We start from the raw sequence: 18,270 nt of genomic DNA on the forward strand, positions 1-18,270 counted from the left end.
AATATCAAGAAAAGCCAACAGAAATTGCAACACCACCAGTACACAAAAGAGTAAGCAGCTCACCAGTCAGCAGCACAAAACAAGCATGGTTTTGGAATGCAAAAGTCTCCCAGACAGTGAAATGCAGAGAAAAACCAAAACCAAACATTGAGACAGTATCACTAAATACTAGGCTGATTGTTTCTTTTTCTTTTCTTCTGTGCCACTCCCACCGTCTGAGCAACTTACAAGACCTCCCCAGTTCACTGGCCTGTGCTTACTGAGCGTTGCACTATTGTTATCTAGCCCATAACAAGTGCTGCCACATCTGCAAGAATAAAGTAAGGTTTTTCAAGTACGTTGCAAAAGCTAGAAATAAGGCCTCAATCCAGAAAAGACAAAGTGCATCTTGCTGGAAGAGTTACAAACAGAAAGTGACACCTAGGAAGAAATAATTACCAGCCATTTACAGAGGAACAGAACAGTAACATCCCCATAAAAGCCAGTCATTCCACAGCCACAGCAGAGTATTAGAAACTGGCACATTCAGAATAAAGGTATAATTCGTGGGGAAAAAGTTTTTTGATGACTATTATGGGACCTTTTCAGATCTCTATCACTTCTACCGTCTGCAGAAAATAAAATGTCCTGAAATACTTTATGTAAGAAGTTAAAAGCAAAGCCAGAAACTACTGAAGTGGACAATTCTTGTATTGTTCCTAGAAAATACTTGTGAAGACCAGTTCACAGGCTCAGTCCCAAACACTGAATCTTTTCCCCTAAATATTCACCTCCCAAACAAATTTAAGATTGCAAAATACTGATTAAAAGTTGGGTTGGTTTTTTATGTTTGTTTGTTTGTTTTAATAGTTGGGGTTTTTGAAATACGTTATACATTTTACATGGTTTGGGTTTGGTTTTTTTTTTGCTATTGGATTCTAAAGCATTTTACTTGACCTGTAAGAAGTTTGCTGTATTGATTCCCAAGCAAGATTTTCTCTTGCATGGCAGAATCCTTCAACTCATTTTTCCCCTTTCCCAACAATTATGCTGAAAATAATATAAAAAAAATAAAGTATGTCTATACTACATATAGCAGAATTTGTCCCCATTAAGACCCATCTTCACCCTGTATCCTATGATACACCAAGTGAACTACCAAAAAGCACCAGGATAGGTGTGAGCCCCACAAAAGAGCAAGAACCTGCTTATAAAATCCACCTTTGATACAGCACAGAGGAAGTTTTACTCAAACTTTAAGACTGAGATATTAACTGAACATTAAGAAGATTTCAATTTCCTGGCAAATACCAATTACTCCTTCATTCCCCCGAATTTTGTATTAATTTTATCCCCACCATCCTTCCCCATTATATTTGCATAATCAATTTGGGGGCGGGGGGGGAGAAAAAGGGAAAACGAAAATATCTCAACAGGAAGAACATCCTTTCCTAGCAAAGGCTGTTTAAAAGACATCTCTCTGAATGAGAGTGACCCAGCACAGCAATCCCAGCTGATGGCCACATACCCACTGGGGTTCTACATGAGGTGTCTGTTCATAATACTTGATCAGCTGTATGGAGCCACTGCTAGTCATTTTGAATTGCTATAACTTTCTGTATGAATGGACTGGTATTGATGGCTTAGTAGAGAGTAACACGGTATTTAACAGATAAGAATGTTACAATACACACTTGAAAAATAATAGGAAAAATCTGTTAACTCTGATGACCTTAACTTCTGTCTACAATAAATTCCAAGCTCTGATTGTTTGTGCAGGGCAAACCTGTTCATAACCCCTGGATTACTGACAGTTAAAAAGCAGCTGCTTTTCTGACAATAAACACAGGATTAACCAAGGTTTAAAGTTACATTTTTTATATATATCAGGAAAGTGAATTTTAAAAAGAAACTATGAAATCTGGCAGATCAACCCACAAGAACTCTTCTGGAAGACATCTGGCAAACTAGAAATACGTCCAGTCTCTTCAACTATAAAAGTTCATTCCCTGTGATGCTTTTTTTTCTAACTAGATACTGCAGAAAGAGCATCTACTCATAAACAGTTGTCATTGTCTCCACAGCTAATCAGAGCTGCAGATACTGGAGAGAGAGCTGCTGGCTGACATCTGGATGATTTAAGCACATTTTTTATACAGTTTATCATCATGCATTAGTTGCCTGCCCTTTGCTATCACACAGGGGTAATACAGAGTTAATAAACTGCATCTTTGAGGATGCAAATGCTTGCTTATTTAATGTTACCATTCATCTAGAACAGTGGAAGTAGAAGTCTATAAATGAAGAAAAATTCTTTTCCCTGAAGGAGTTTACATTACAGTCCAGTTCAGATTAAACTACAAAAATAAGACTGTCAAGCAGCAATAGTAAAGAACATTTTATTGAAATGGAAGTTTGTCAAACCTTATGTATCAAAACTAAGGCCACAGCTAATGCTAACACAAAGTCAACCTCAAAAGGTTCTTAGAATATGATACAATTTAGAAATCTTATACAAAGCTATTGTACAAATGAGTAGTCAGACATTCTGAAATGCAGCATTACTTACTTGTTCTCAAATGATAAATCAATTATTCTACTGATAATATTTAATGATACAAAGTACCAAACTATCAGTGCATATAACCTGTCTTTATTTTGGTCCTGTGAGGAAAGTAATTTTCTGCATCACTCCAGCTACAGAAATGAATGGAAGTACAAAACATTGTAATGGAAGCTGCCCATGACTCCTCCCTTTTGTGCCGAGTTAATTTCTTTTCTTCTAATGCTAAATATCTCCGGTCATAATAGCAATGAACTCCTCTTGATTGACTGTAGAAAAAGAGAAAATCATTAGACAAACAGCAAACATCCATAAACCATAAAAGAAAATAACGCATATCTGTATTATACTATTTACGTAAAGGTTTCCCAGTTAGTATTTGTTGTGTCTGAACCATTACTGATCAGGGTTTATAAGTTTCATTTTTTACTTCTAGAACAACATAGATTTTGCATTTTTTTTTTTTTTTTCATATAAAAGCAAAAGCCAGAACGCAAGCTTAATTATGTGGAATATTTAGGCCAGAATCTAGCTCACATATAACATAACAAGCTATTATTTCTAATTATGAAAGTAAAAATTTTCTAAAAGTAAAACACGATAGGAAAAAAACACTGAGAAAAGTATGTAAAAAGATGGCTATGCAAAACCACAATACTTATGATTTTTTTAAGATCTATAAAAATGTTAAAAATGGTAGATAAATTTTATTAAGTAAGTGCTTCTCAATCAACAATACTGCAGTTCCCATTACAATCAAATTCAGTTTTATTCTTAAAATTGTGATTCAGGCATTTACGTCCAAACCGGCCCCCCACCTGAAACTATGCTATTCCTCCCTCTCTCAAACCTACACTTGCCAAATAAAAAATTAATTTGAAGATCATTTACTAATGATTCCATGAATTAGCTAGAATTAAAATGGACTTTTGACAAGCTTTTCCCCACCTGAACTTTCTTCATTCTTCAGTTATAATTAACAGAAATTTTACACAAATGTACTTGAAGAAATTAAGTCATAATAATAAATTAATTAGCAGTCATTAATTATTTTGCTGCACTTATACCTGAGCTATTGACCTTACTCATATGTTAAAACAGAGCCACTGTAAAAGAGTTAACCAATGAACATGTTCACTCTGCAACTAATTACTGTAGTGGGGAATGATTAGAGTCAGTCAGTGGTATGCAAAAGACCAGACACATATGAAGAATTCTCCCTGACAATCATCTGTCCCAGCCAATGTGCCCAAGCTATTTCTAAACAAAACACTGCAAAGTAAGAGCTAGATTTACAGCTAGAGTAACATTAAACAAATTCAACTGTTAAAGAATAAAAAAAATAAACCTAAATCTGCCCTGTTGTGACACATGTCAAAATACATGAAACAAGTAGATTTTAGTCTAGCTTAGGACCCTATACTCTGAAATATCAGTCCATCACATAGCTACATCAAGTTCTACTACACAAGCACTATGTTGTCCGTATGACTTTAAAAAGCATTTCCACAGCTTTATCACAATAACAGCACAAATACAAACGTCTTCCCCAAAATACTCTCTGGTTTAATAGATCTTTGTTAAACAATGCTGCAAAGTAGAAATACAGTACTATAATGACAATCAAATTTTGTAACATTCAAACCAACTGCAAAGTGAAGCGTAGTTACAATTCCCGTAACTCAGTTAATCCCCATTAATCCTCCTCAGATTTAGGAGCTGTTCACAAGTTAAGCACAATGAAATCAGAAGCAATCACAGCCTTTCCCAGCATCAGATTTCCCTCAATTTCATTACATAAGTGATCATAGAAGAACAAACTAGTATCAGAGCTAATATGAAGAAAAAGTTGACTTAGGCTCTAGATAGTTAAAGGAGCATATTATTTCAGTGGAGGGGGCGGGGGTTCCCTAATTCTGTGCCAAAATCTGAGACCTAAGACTGAATTGTGTTTCCTACAGATGCATCCACACAAGATACCAAGAAGCTGCATGAACTGACAGCATGGAGTTTCTAAAAACAGTGATACTCCAAAACAGAAGACATTCCTAAAACCAGGAAAACAAAAATAAGACTAACTATATTTTTAAGGCAGACAGAAATATGCCAAATACTTTCTTCTACAGAAATTTACACACAGTATACCAGTATATCCCAGTGGTTTCGCTGGAAACGCAAGGGTTCAAGTAGCCTGGGTATCACACAACAGACCTTACTACACTATGAGCAGAACAATCTCTCAAATGTAAGAAGGGTATTAAAGCACAAGGGATATTACTCCTGTATTTGACGTATCAATTAAAAATGCTACAGACTAACAGTTTCAGATTTATTTTGGCAGGAGAAGAAGGAGAATTAGATGACAGAAAGATTTTTCTACATGACCCAGATGTTTGAAGTTAAATGGAACAGTGATTCACAGGATTATTTACTTTTTTAGAATGAATCTCAAAAAGCTATAAACAGCATCGGTTTTCTTTAAAGAACAGAAAACACACAGAACCATAAGGATAAACAGCACCATATACAAACATTATGCTGTCAATCTTCCATATTCAATCTCGTGCTTGAATGCTCTAACAAAGAGAATGAATGGATGAATGAATAAGGAGAAACCAAGCCACCCATTCTTAGCTGATCAATTTGAATTAAAAAATGTAGCACTGACCCAAAATAGTTGACTCAGTAACCTTCCTGAAAAGAGCTCATGGTCTACATTCAATTTGTAGTGACCAGATAGCCACATGACAAAAAACATCCTTGATCCATGATGCTGACATCTCAGTTGGCAGCTCCAGGAGAGCAACACAGAACAAAACGTGCTTGCAGATGGCTTCTACTCTCACTCACCTCTACAGCTACACCTTAAAAAACAAACAAAAAAACCCCCACAAAACCAAAGCGAAACAAACAACCCTACCTAGACTAGCAATCAGTCTAACGGATTGAGAAAACAGGCATCATTCCTTGCCTGCTATACAGCTACTGAAAAGAAAGTAAATAGGTATCCTATTGTCTACCAGAATGCACAGCTGCAATCCTGTGTGTCACTGCACACAGACAGGTGCCTGAAAACACGAGCTGCAGCTTTCACTATTCAATTATGTTATAGGAAACACTGAGAAAAAACAAAATCTATTTTCTCAGGATGCAGCTCCAAGAAAATCTGATCAAGCAGTGAGACAGTTCAGGGATCTAAGCAGCAAGAAAAATAACACTTAAAAACCTAAATGAATTATTTTCCCCTGGCTTAGCTCCCTTAAACACCTCACCAGTGGGATCAGATTCTGCCAGTGCAAGAAAGGGGTGGGAAGACACAGCTGGGAGCACAGAGGAAAAGGAGAATTATGCAGCATGGATTTATTAAGGAACCTTGGCCTCAGACCATAGCTCCAAAAGTAAAGAAATCACACACTTTTCTCAACACTTGGTTACTACACTTAGTAGTAACAGTGTCAACATTAACACTTTTCTGGCAGTTGAATCACTGACCTTTCACTATCTTTGTCTCCAGGCTCTGCATTTACACCACTACAAAGGAACAGAAGGTTTGCATTTCCAGACCACTGACCATGTTTAAATGTCCTGCTATTCCTCTTTAAAGAAAAGGGTTTGTTTCAGTACTTGAGTAATTATATTCCCAAGTACGAATAACAACCATCTCAAACAGCATAGTGGGGAGGAGTGCCTGTCACAAGGCTGACAGCACAATTTTTATTTTTTTTTCACTAGTAATGAGAGTTTTGAGTCCCACAGATGTGGCAGCTCACAAGTAGAAATACTATTGTAACTGGAAAAGTTGATGAACTGCTAGTGAGATCTCAGATATGAATCACCATCCTGAAAGAAAAACTGAGAAGTAGGTTTCAATGACTGTTAAAAATGCAGTGTTTGTGTGCATAGTCTCAAGTGAGTGGTCCCTGAAATTCAGATACTAAGGTTTCTGGCGTAAACATAAGGGTGTTGTCAAGTCAATGAAAAAAACTTTAGTGTTAATGAAGATTTAATAAGCATAGTATCAAACTGGATTTGTTAATTCATATCTTTATCTTGCTAATACATCCGCAGCCCACTCTGTATGGACCTTGTCTATTGCCCAGAGCCGTTTTTCACGCTATGCTCTTCAGCTCTCTGAGGTTCGGAAGTACGTTAAAGACCCATCCAAGCTGATCCTGCATTGACCCAGGGTCCATCCAGCATGATTTATTAGCTTAATACTCCGTATCTGACTAATATGCTGAAATCACAACAGTGACACATCACCACTTAGGAAATATTGACTAGGCGATCAAGAGAGGTTCTCTTAGCACTCTAATCCTTTTACTGATTTATAAGGAAATTAAAATGTAATGTAGGTACATGGAATCTCCCATGTACCAGTTCAATTACTTCCACCTTCAACTACACTTTCACCAATCTTTTAATAGACATTGGTTGAATAAGAGTTAGTGGTGAATCAACTTTAGAAATCAACTTAATTTTTAGACTCCAAGATGTGTTTCCAGGACTAGTAGCTGTCAAAACCAACAATTTCCATTATTTGTAAGTTAAATTAAGTTTGAGCTGAAAGTTATTTAAAAGGAAACCAAAGAGGACATTTTCACAACATAACCACATTTAAAAATGGGAGAAAATTAAGAACAGACTATATGGGTTTTTGTTTGCTAACACATACTTTCTCCATCTCCATCCTTATCAAATTCTTCAATCATAGCCCGTAGTTCTTCATCAGACATATTCTCACCCAATTCTCTAGCAACTCGGCGCAGGTTTCTCAGACTTATTTTACCAGAGTCATCATCATCAAACAATTTGAATGCCTTGAGTATTTCTTCTTGTGGGTCTCTGTCCAATATCCAGTCTGTTACTATAAGAAGGATACTTAAGTTAGACTAAAAAATTCTGAAAGCTCAACTCAGAATGACTTTAGCAGACTGAGGCAATAGGAAGAACATGTACTTCTGATTTCACCCGTTCTTTCATTTTTATATATTTCTATTCAATGTGCATATTTGTTTGACTGTTATCTGATCTCTCTCATCTCTCTTTTCCCAAGCTCAGTTTCTTTTTGGGACATACCTGTTGCAGTGGAAAGCTACATGGCAATTTAGACAGAGTCATGTTTCCAACGCACTTTTCAATAGGAATTCAAAGTATACACATGCCTCCTCTGTTCCAAACTTACCTTCCAGAAAAGACACTAGCTCTGACAGATGAAGACATGCAAATTTTTTTATTTTGTAAGTTTTGAGCAGGATAGAATTTTGACTTGGAGAGGACACTGAAACACCAAGTAATGGAAAACATTCACATGGGACCTCTCTTTCAGATATAAACCCACACTAACAGAAAACAAAAAAAAAAACCAAGCCCAGGGGTTATGAAAAGGGCACTGCTATGAACTGCAAGGTGTTAATTGTGAATCAGTCTTTATTATTCCTTTTATCACAACCATTTGTCAGTTTCTGTAACAGAAAAGACAAACTTGCCACATAAAATATTTTTCTAGTAATTCTTTCAGACCAATGAACCGTAATATATCTTCGCATCTTTGTACCTGCTAGTCTTATATTACAGGGCTTGCTATTTATGACTTTCATCAAGCCATTAAAAACACATCAACCCCATTTGTGCATAAAGAACCACTTAGCATCTGCTACTGTCTGCAGATGGAATGTCTGCTATGGTTTAGCAAACTTGACAGGAAAAAATTAGATTCAAGCTCATATAAGCTCACTACACCAATGAAGTTTATACGTCTACATAAATTTACTGTAAATCTGAGGGTTTTAAGTATTTTCATTTAAAACAACTACGCTGCATGACAGTATTACATCATTTGAAAAATTCTACCTTTTGTGGAAAAAAAGACAACTGCAATGTTAGCCACGAACAATAAAACACTAGGTCTCTAAATACTACAGGTAACGTGGTTGTACAAAACAAGGCAAAATGTAATTGCATCTTTATACATTTCAGATCAGCCATTTCTACATTTAAAACCATAAATAGCATTAAATTATGAAAAATTGATGGCTCAAGAATTGCTTAGCCATATTCAGCAGCTCTTCACAATTAAAGCTTCTATAACCTGTTTTCTCTAACTCCCTGATCTTTCTGCTAGAAAGAGTATCATGTTTAATTCCGTGTCAAGGTCATATTGTGTCATACCAGCACTCAAATCGTATTCAAGTTTTGGGACAGGTTCGATCGCCTTCCAAGTATATATTGTGCTTTCTACAAGAATTTTCCTAGCTTCTCACAGCACTTATTAAATGTCCATATTGATAGCCAGGACAAAACCAGGAAACAATGAAGAACGACAAGACTGAACATCAGGAATTAAAAAAGAATTACACAGTAATTACAGTATATTCAATCATACAATATTATAGCATAATGATGTAATTATAGTGGTATTATTATTACTATTAAATCAATACCTTTTCTTTTTTTTTAATTAAATCAGGACTGATCACATATATTTCCCCATAGGCTTTATTTTGGTTCTTTTCTGACTTATAATTTATTGTAACCTGGAATACAATTACAAAAATGTTATCTGTCATTAGCAACACATTTTGTCCAATCCTAACCTGTTAAATCGTTAAAATTTGCCACATTTCAATCAGTAACTGTTTTGCCACATGAAGTAGATTGTTATTCATAGCCAAAAGCAAATACACATGTACTTCTTTTTTTTCCCCAGAAAATTTATAGAAATCTAGTAACTTGAACACATGGACTGGAATAATGAAATAGAGGTATAAAGCCATACATGGAGAAATCCCAGAGAGCTTATTTTTTTGTAAACACAAATTGTATGCAAAAGTATAAATTATGTGTAACAAACAAAAAATCTTCAAAGAAACTTAAAGTCTAATCTTTAAAAATTCTGCAGATCACTACATAATCAAAGTATGTCAAACTAGCAATACACAATCTCCAGATGAAAGAAACAGCCTAATAAAATTCCACTGGTTTTATCAACAGTTGAAAATCCTTAAGTACAATACTTAACACCTTCTTCAATTTTTGTTATCTTTGTTATACATGGAAGTTTGTATTCAGTTTACAGTTTCTCTGTATATACACTTCTTCCCATGAAATTCAATGCCAAATACTTTTCCACAGCAGGAAGGAGAACCCCACAAAATTCATAAACAGAAGAACATCTACATTTTAAGTTAGCGTTTATTCCTTTGTGCAAGTTTGAAAAAGATTAGGACTGTGTATACTCTATTTCCTTTTATACTGTGGCTATCATTCATCTCTACATATCAAACTGAGTATTCAGAATACAAAGATTTATTTTCCTCCAGTATTGACTTTTATTAAGAAAAATACAAAATGAAATCTCCCACTTCTATTTCTTAATAATACTAGGTAACTGAAAAAGTACACAAAGTACTGCTTCCAAATTGTAGTCACTACTATAGGCTGAATTTCTTTGAAGGTACACAATCAAACACATACCAACTTCATTAAAATCTTCAAAGGTGATCTTGCCTGTCGCTTCTCGATCATAATCCTTAAGTATTTTCAGTACATCAGCTTTTTTCACATCAAAACCCAAGGCTCTCATTGCCACCTTTTGGAATAAAATGGAAGTGCAACCATATATGAAGATTAAAATACAGATTTAACAGATATCTTTTTATTTTCAGTAATTACCTTCTTGCCCAAGACAGAAGGTGCATATCAGTGGTTTAGCAACAATAATAAATAACATTAATAAAAGGAAAAAAAAAAGGAAAAAAGCTTTGGATATAAAAATCGCCTAAAACTACTATTAGCAAGTGAAACATCAAGTTACGGTGAAAAAACTAACCTTTGCATTTTCGGGGATTTTACAGACTGGACCAAATGCTTCTTAGGACAGTAGATTTATTTTCCTCACTTTCAAAAACATTTCAAGTGCTGACCCTTTTTCAAACATAAAACTGAAAAGCATTCTTCAAACTATTCTTCTTCAGTATTCATACTAAGCACGTATACGTGCATAGGTTTGTAAGTCCTCTTACAAGTGACTTTACTGCTTTTCCAGTGAACAACATAAACCAACCTATTTTTTATTTTTCCATTGGGTTAGAAGTACACACTTAGTTTCCCATTTCAACTGAGATGGCAATTTCTCAGCACACACTACCTTGACTTCCTCCAAACTGATGGACATACACTAAACCAGAAGTGGAAAACCACAATCCTATTGAATGCAGCCATTCAAAAATCTATGCTATGTACTTATTTTGTTGAGATAGTTCTTTTCTTTATGTATTTCTGTTCTTCTATAGTATTATCTTCAGGACCACAATAATTAAGACAGCTAAGAAACAGCTTTGCAAGTAATCATGACAGCTGGGAATTCAAAGCATGCCATAACTGGCAAAAGCATATTAACAGTCCTAAGCAGTCACCAGTACTATTCCACTCACTGTGGCCTCCAGCAAAGAGAAAATACCTGAACTCTGAAATAAAAAGAGAATCACTATACCCAAGACATTCCTGTAACAGCAATTAAAGTAAAAATAAGACCTTTCTTTCTTTCTTTTTTCCTTCTTGGAGTTACTTGGTAGAGCCAGAATGTGGATTGGATACCAAACCGGTTGGATTAGGTATTCCTTCCTAAAAGAATCTCACCCAGTAGGTGACAGAAACACTGGCCTCTCCAAAGCCACTTTTTGTTCTCGATGCAGTATAATTAGAGTAAAAATTCATAAAAGGTTTTAAGAGAGTTTAATAAACTTCACATACTACTTCTAGAGACTACGAGGTCTCACTTGAGGTACTCACTAGGAAAGACTGCCATCCTAACCTCCATTTGCTGATGGCTATCAACAGGAGAAGCCTTCATTGAGAAGAGCAACTACTGAGCTTCCCACACGCACAGCAAATAGAGTACCTCATTCCTACAAGCCATAGGCTCCCTGTTGAAAAATGCAAGTGGCTAAGCTCTGGCTTGTAGTCAACAGTTTTACAAATTTGATTTACATCTGTTTCCTAAGCACCTGAAACCTGTCGATTTTCACACCACCAAGCTTTATACTATACAGTCCCTTTAAAAAGAACCAAACAGCTGTCCAGGAGCTTTTCCCACTTAGTCATCTGTCCAAGCTTAAACCCTGGGGAGCATTCAGATCAGTGTTATGCAGGATGCTACAGCAATTCTGTTACTGTGTCAAGTAAATAGTGTGGGAAGAAAAGCTCATTCTTACCAATCCAGTATTTCCTCACCCTCCTGCCCTGCCCTCCCTGCTCCGCCCCCCGCCCCCCAATATCCTCAGTCCTTTAGCCCAGCAAGAGATCTTGAACATGGAACATTTTTTAAAGATACAGCCAACATCTTAAAAACTCACTAAGAAACAAATATATATTATCTGCCATAAAATTGTTTACACGAAAAAAACTGTTACCTTTAATTCATGATAATTTATTGCTCTATCTTTGTCTGTATCAAACAACTCAAAGGCATCTTTAATTTCTTGCTTCTGTTCCTCAGTCAGTTCTCTTCTTTTCTTCTTTTTAGTTTTGTCTGCTGAAAGCTCATTCCTATATAAGAAGAAATTAAGTGTAATTGATTTCTACTGGGAAGATACCACTGTAGATAACATTTTCCACCAATTAGAAACTCACCATAATTGCACAGATCATTACCTTCTCTATTCAATCTTTTCCCAGCTTGTCCTCCCAGTTTAAAATAACACTTAAAATAGACAATTCCTTTGTGAAAGCTGAATGACACCTCCACTCCCCCACCCAAAATAAAATCCACACAGGTGTTCTGGTTAATAACAAAAAAAGAAGGTAGAAAAACTACCAGTTAAAAAGAATACTTGAGGTTACAAACTAGTTTAGCAGTTAAATGATACAACTCCTGAAAACACTTTGCTTCTAAACTGTTGCTTAGAAGAAAGAATTTTGAGGCAGACAGGCTGCTGGACACTTAACTAGGCCAGACAGCCAGGTTGTCTGGCTACTAAAGTGGGTGTTAGGTGCCACAAATCGGCTTTGCTGCCAGTAACAGTTCTCAGATAAATGGCATTTACGGATTTTTTTTTTAAATCCTTTAAAATCACACACATACACACTGTTCTAAAGACTTCTTGCTCTGTTTTGGTATATACAAAAGAGACAAGTCGTCCCCCCCAAGTCAGCAACTCTTGTTCAAAGACAGCCCTCTTCTCCTTAGCTAGTCTAGAAAAAAGATTAAGTTTTCAGGTAACAGACAGAAAATAAATGATTCATATATTGGGAACAACAGTTGAAAAAAATGACAAGGATGGCACTGATAGAAGATACTTTGGACCAAGCTAGTAAAGGGTAAAATTTGCTGTAACTGGGCGTTATTCACATCAATGAGATTGACTGCTGTATCCAGAGTAATTGCTTGGAAGGTGTCCATTTCAGAGCAAGAACTCTAAAAAAAAAAAAAAATTAGTAGATTTGAGGTAACAGGAAATATCAATAAGACTGTTACCGTACTCAAGGTACACTCCTGAAAGATGTGGGCATATGTGAAGCTCAGCAGCATACTGTCACTGTGATAAGCATGGCTAACTGCAGTGGTAAATCCCCTCCATTCTGTGATCATGAGGCCACATCAGATGTACTGAGTCCAGTTGTGGACACCCCAGTAAGAGAGAGATGTACAGAAAATGGACACAGTCACAGGCAGACAACCATCCCTGATGGCTGCAGCATGTCACGAATAAGAAGCTGAACGAGCTGGGTTCGGTAGGAGCAGGGTGAGTGGGGCAGAAGGACTAGGTGGGCAAGGGTTAAGGAGAGAGGATCTAAGCACTGTCCTTCACTATCTAGAGGGTTATTAGCAGAAGACAGCCACATGCTTCCCTCAGAGGAGCACAGTGAAAGGACAAGAGACAACAACTACAAAATGAGCGGAGAAACTGCAGCTGCATCTAAGTGGAAACATTTTCCCAGTGTGAGTATTTATGTGCTGAAATAGTTGCACTGGGAGACTGAGGAGTCTCCACGGTCAGAAATTTCTGGAACCCAGCTGGAAAAGGTGCTCAGCAACCTCATTCAGTTTTGAGTGAGACCTGCTCTGGGCAGAACGCTGGACTACATGACTTCCAGAAGGCCTTTCTATGCTGTCAAGAAAAGGCTTTTTACGCTCATTTGTTTATTTGCACCAGAGGCAAAATGCGTTCTGTGTCACCTACTGTACAATGCATAAAAATTACTGACAAGTGAAAAGAAAACTGCTTTTCAAGGATATTTATTTTCCAATCTCCTGTAAGAGTTGCTTTTTTTGTCTCCTTTGTTAAGGCTTTGCTAATTTTAATCAAAACCAAAGATTAAACACACAGCTGGGATTTAGCTTTCAACAACCACTGAAGCTACACCAGTAAAGATTCCAAATACAGACAAGAAAAGTGCAAGCTGCACAAGCAGGACCTGCCTCAGACCACAACGTCCTCAAAGAGTGAGAAATCCTTAGCAGACCAATTGGGACAGCATGATTTCACACAGGCTTTGGATTACTATAGCTTTTGGAAGGACTAAAATAACTCTGAGCTGGCTACATAATTAGGACTGGGAGAGCAGCTCAGATGCAGAGAGCCCACATTTCGTGAGCTGCGATAATGAAATCCATTTAAAAGCCTGAAAGCAGATTAACGTTGAACTCTTCTGGAAGAAGGAGCTAGCTACTCAAGCGTGTATTTAGCGGTCAGCACAAAATAATTTTTTCACGAGATGGAGCAATACTTAAATGCAAGTAGTTTAGTGCCACTTCTACAACCACTTTTACCACACGAAGCATGAAGTTCTCAGACTTGAAAACGAAGGATCGTGTAGGCCGTGCAACCATATTAATGATGCCTAAGGGCAAGGAGTTGCCAGGTACAGAATTCATAAGCCAGGCCCCTTTACACAAGTTACTGCATCGGAATTATAAAAAAACAAACAAACAAACAACGAAGCTCAACGGCCTAACTCAACGCCTACTAAAAGGCTTTTTGAGGGTACATTACTTCAGACTACCCAGAAGCGACCCTCTCAAAACCAGACGCACGGCCCCTACCCCCCTCGGTGAACAGACGGCTGCCGGGCCTGACCTGCCCCGCGACCCCCGCCGAAGGGATCAGACATAAGCGGCCGGGGGCTGCGGGGGACCTCCACCGGCGCTCGCCAGCGCCCAGGCCCCGGCCGCTGCCCGCCTCACCCCGCGTTCCGCCATCACCTCCCCCGGGCCGCCCCCCCGAGGAGCCCCCTCAGCACAGCCGCCCCGCCCGGGCTCCGGGGCCCGAAGGGGATGGGGGGGGGGGGGACGGGGACGACGACGGGACGACCACCCGGCTCATACCGACCTCAAGGCCAAGCTCATGCTGCTGCCGGGCCGCGGCGGGCCGGACCGGACCCGACCGGACCCTCCACACAGCCCCCGCCGCGCTCCCTTCCCCTTGGAAACGCGGCACAACGCCGGCGGCTGCCAACCCGCGCCCTCTTCGCCCCGCCACCGCCGCCTGATTGGGCGCTAGAGGAGATCTTCCCGCCTCCCAGCGCCGAGCGACTAGTTATTGGCTGAAAGGCTGCCACTCAAGCCAGAGAGGGTGTTCCTCTTGCGCCCTCTCAGCGGTGGGCGGGGTTTTGGCTGTGGGGTGTCGTTACCCAGAGTGCTGCGCGGCGCGGGCAGAGGTGAGAGGCCGTGCCGGCGGGTCATGGCGGCGGCTGCTCCGGCCCCGTTCGCTTCCCCCCTCCCCGCTTCCCAGCACGGCTGGCGGGCTCCCGGGGGCACCTCGGAGCGCCCCTCTCCAGCCTGGGTGCGCCATGGCTGTGGCAGAATGTTCTCCGCGTCGCCGGGCCCTGCCCGCTCCCTCCGCCGCTGGGTCGGACGGCGCCATCTTGGATGTGGAAGTATGGCGGGTTGTGGAGGTGCTGCGTGAGACGGCTCTCCCGCCGTCTGGAGCCGGGGAGCGGGCACTGGCCGGCGCGGCGGTGGCTGTCGGCGCCCCTGGGTGTCGGCAGTGCTTTGGTGGAGTGGCCTGGTCTTTTGTCAACTGAGAACTGTTGCTCGTTGTGCAGCTTCAAGAGGGGCTCTGGGAGGGCTGCGTCAGATTCCTCAGGATCGTGAGGAGAGATGTGATTCATAGGCGTATTTTTGCAATATGTATATACACACACACACATAATATTCAGAGTTTATGGAAAAAATAACTCTTTCTGACATTGTACTGACTTTGCATTCCTAAAAATTTTACAGGGAAGCAATCTGTACCGCATGAAGACTGAAGACCTTAATAGTAATTCCAGTTCTCATTGCCATTGATGCTTTTGTGTTTTGCAAACAAGTGAATGAGCCAACATTACATATTCTGTGGGTGGGAGACAGCTCACTGATGAGAAAACACAGACTTGGAAAAAGTGCTGCCTCAGTGCTCTGGTCTGTGACACAGTGGGTGATCCCTGCGCCTTGCCATTTGGGATGCCTTGAGCAGAGTGGACTGTTTATAACCAGTGCTGAAACAGCATAGTCTGGTGTTAGTAGCTGGACCATAGGGATGTTCAAATCTTTACTAATTATGTGCTAAGTAGTCTCCCTAGATTCACTGAAAAGACTCAGGCAGTGAAAAAATGCCTTCAGGCATTTCAGGCCTGCTCCTGTCAGGACTGACAGCATGTCTTGAAGGTGTTTTACATCTGCAGACTCCTAGTTTTCCAGTAATAAACCAGTAGCAGGTTGACCCTGAGTATGCACTGTTCGATATTAAGAGCTGGATTCAGTAGGCATGGTCAAGTCGTGTTTTTCCTGAACAAAGTCAAGCAGAGATGAGGCTTGTTTGGCTGTCTGTTTCTATTATCTGGTCCACAGATCAAGTAGGCAGGGTCACTGTAAGGAGTTTGTAATTGACCTTTAGTAGCTTTGCAACTAAAAGCATAAATTACTGGCAGGTTTGATCCTCAACCTGTTCTGTAGTGACATTTTTTATTACAGGTTTTTCATTTCACTCCTTGCTGTTTGGATATATCTGCAATTAGATGCATTCATCTGAGCAATTGTATGTTTGCTTTGAAATCTTTTTTTCCCCAGTTTGGAGCAGGGTGATGGGTACAGGTCCTGAATACAGGTCTTGGGACACCATGCTGGTAGCTGTGTGCTCAGTCCATGCTGGTCACATCAAGGTGGTAGGCATTGTATAGTAAATAAACAAGCAGGTATACCCACAAATTAATTTTTTGTGCTTCATACAACACATTTACATGCCAGAGAGAAAAGGAGAGCACTGACTGAGTGGTGAGAACACTGACCTCGGGGGCGGGGGGGGTGCCTAGCGTCAGTATCCTTGTCTTCCAGCTTGTCCTCTCATGGAGCACCCCAGTCCTTGCTGCTCCCTGGCAAGTAGGCTCAAATACCTGATACTGAATGACCCTCTGGGTATGCTTCCAGGAACTGGAGATCCACATTCAGGTCTCTACTTCTAAACTTACAAGATGGGCTAGAAAATTGCCTTCTTGCCTCCCAGGCCAATGAGGTTGCCATGACTTTAATGAGATGCACGACTGACTAAGCACTTTCCTCTAGCCTTTAGTTACCTAACAGCGTACAGCTCTCCTCTTGCATGTTTCCTGCCAGCTAGTAGGAAGCTTGCTGACTGTGTGAATCCTGCCTCTAGGTGCTTACGTGCTTCACTGAGCAAGTGAGAGCAAATCCTCCTGCAGTGGTTTCAGGTGGTAGAGGTAGGACTCCTTGCTCTTCTGCTGGTCTACCACGGTGTTTCCAGAAGGGACATGCAGCCAGGTCTGCTGTAACCGCTTCCCATGCCTAACCTGGTTAGGTGACCAGGGAAGGTGGGCTTGAAAAGATAAGGACAATTAGGGGCTACAAAATCCACAGGAATAAATGCACTGCTATTTTCTCTGCCTCTAAATTTGATTATTCCTAGCCAGTCTCATTTGCAAGTGTAGGAAGGGAGAGTGTCTTACCATTTACAGCCCTTGATATTTGTAGTGATGTTGTTATACTTTGCGCTAAACTGTCGGGTCTTCAGGGCAGAAGGTCTCCAAGCAGTGAGATTCCTACTGCAACTGGTGCTGTTGTTAATGGGATGCTATGGCAAAAGCTCTGCTCCAGAAATCAAAATGCCACTGTTTGTAAATTTAGTAAAGCTGGCAGCAGTGCTCGTATTGCACATTGAATGGAGGTGCCAGGAATTCAAAACTGAAAAGACAGGCTCAAATAGTAATAGCTAAATATAAATACTAGATTTTGGGTATGGTAGCTGTGACTTGCAAACTCTTATATTTTCAAAGCTGGCTAAACCCCTTCTAAAATTACCTCTTAGGAGTAGAGTGGATAAATTAGAGTATCACTAGCATGTTCCTCACACCTGTGTATTGCCAGCTTAATAATTGTTTATTTGTGAGGTATCCTTGAAGGCTTTATTATTAGCTGTATCTTCAGCTTTTAATTAATTTTCAAACTTATCTGTTGCTATATGAAAGCCATTTGTGGGGCTGTCTGCCAGCCAGATCTTCCCTTTAAGTGAGTATGTTTTCTTTTCTGTTCCTAATTTTATTAGTATTTGAAACCACAGTACTGTTCCCTTGTCCCAAGCTGAATTTGAGGGTCCAGGAGATTACAAAACTCAACCTGGCTGTTCAAAATCGGATCAGATACCAGAACCTTCTGATGTAAAACAAAAAGCTGCTTAATAAAATTAATCAAAAAAAATTTAAAGGAGTGGTTTTGCTTGGGTAGATGCAAC

The 18,270-nt window shown here is 39.6% G+C and overlaps 1 protein-coding gene across 1 annotated transcript; it reads right to left on the bottom strand.

The window, feature by feature from the left end:
* Positions 1-2,362: 2,362 nt before the first annotated feature.
* Positions 2,363-15,028, bottom strand: CETN3 (centrin 3). Its single transcript, XM_069777185.1, has 5 exons — positions 14,875-15,028; positions 11,956-12,091; positions 10,019-10,133; positions 7,218-7,409; positions 2,363-2,811 (listed from the first exon to the last, which is right to left on the bottom strand). Exons 1-5 carry the CDS (start codon positions 14,889-14,891, stop codon positions 2,768-2,770), a joined length of 504 nt encoding a protein of 167 aa, XP_069633286.1. The 5' UTR covers positions 14,892-15,028; the 3' UTR covers positions 2,363-2,767.
* Positions 15,029-18,270: the final 3,242 nt, after the last annotated feature.

Source organism: Haliaeetus albicilla, chromosome Z, assembly GCF_947461875.1.
Source record: "Haliaeetus albicilla chromosome Z, bHalAlb1.1, whole genome shotgun sequence".
NCBI classification, from domain to species: Eukaryota; Metazoa; Chordata; class Aves; order Accipitriformes; family Accipitridae; genus Haliaeetus; species Haliaeetus albicilla.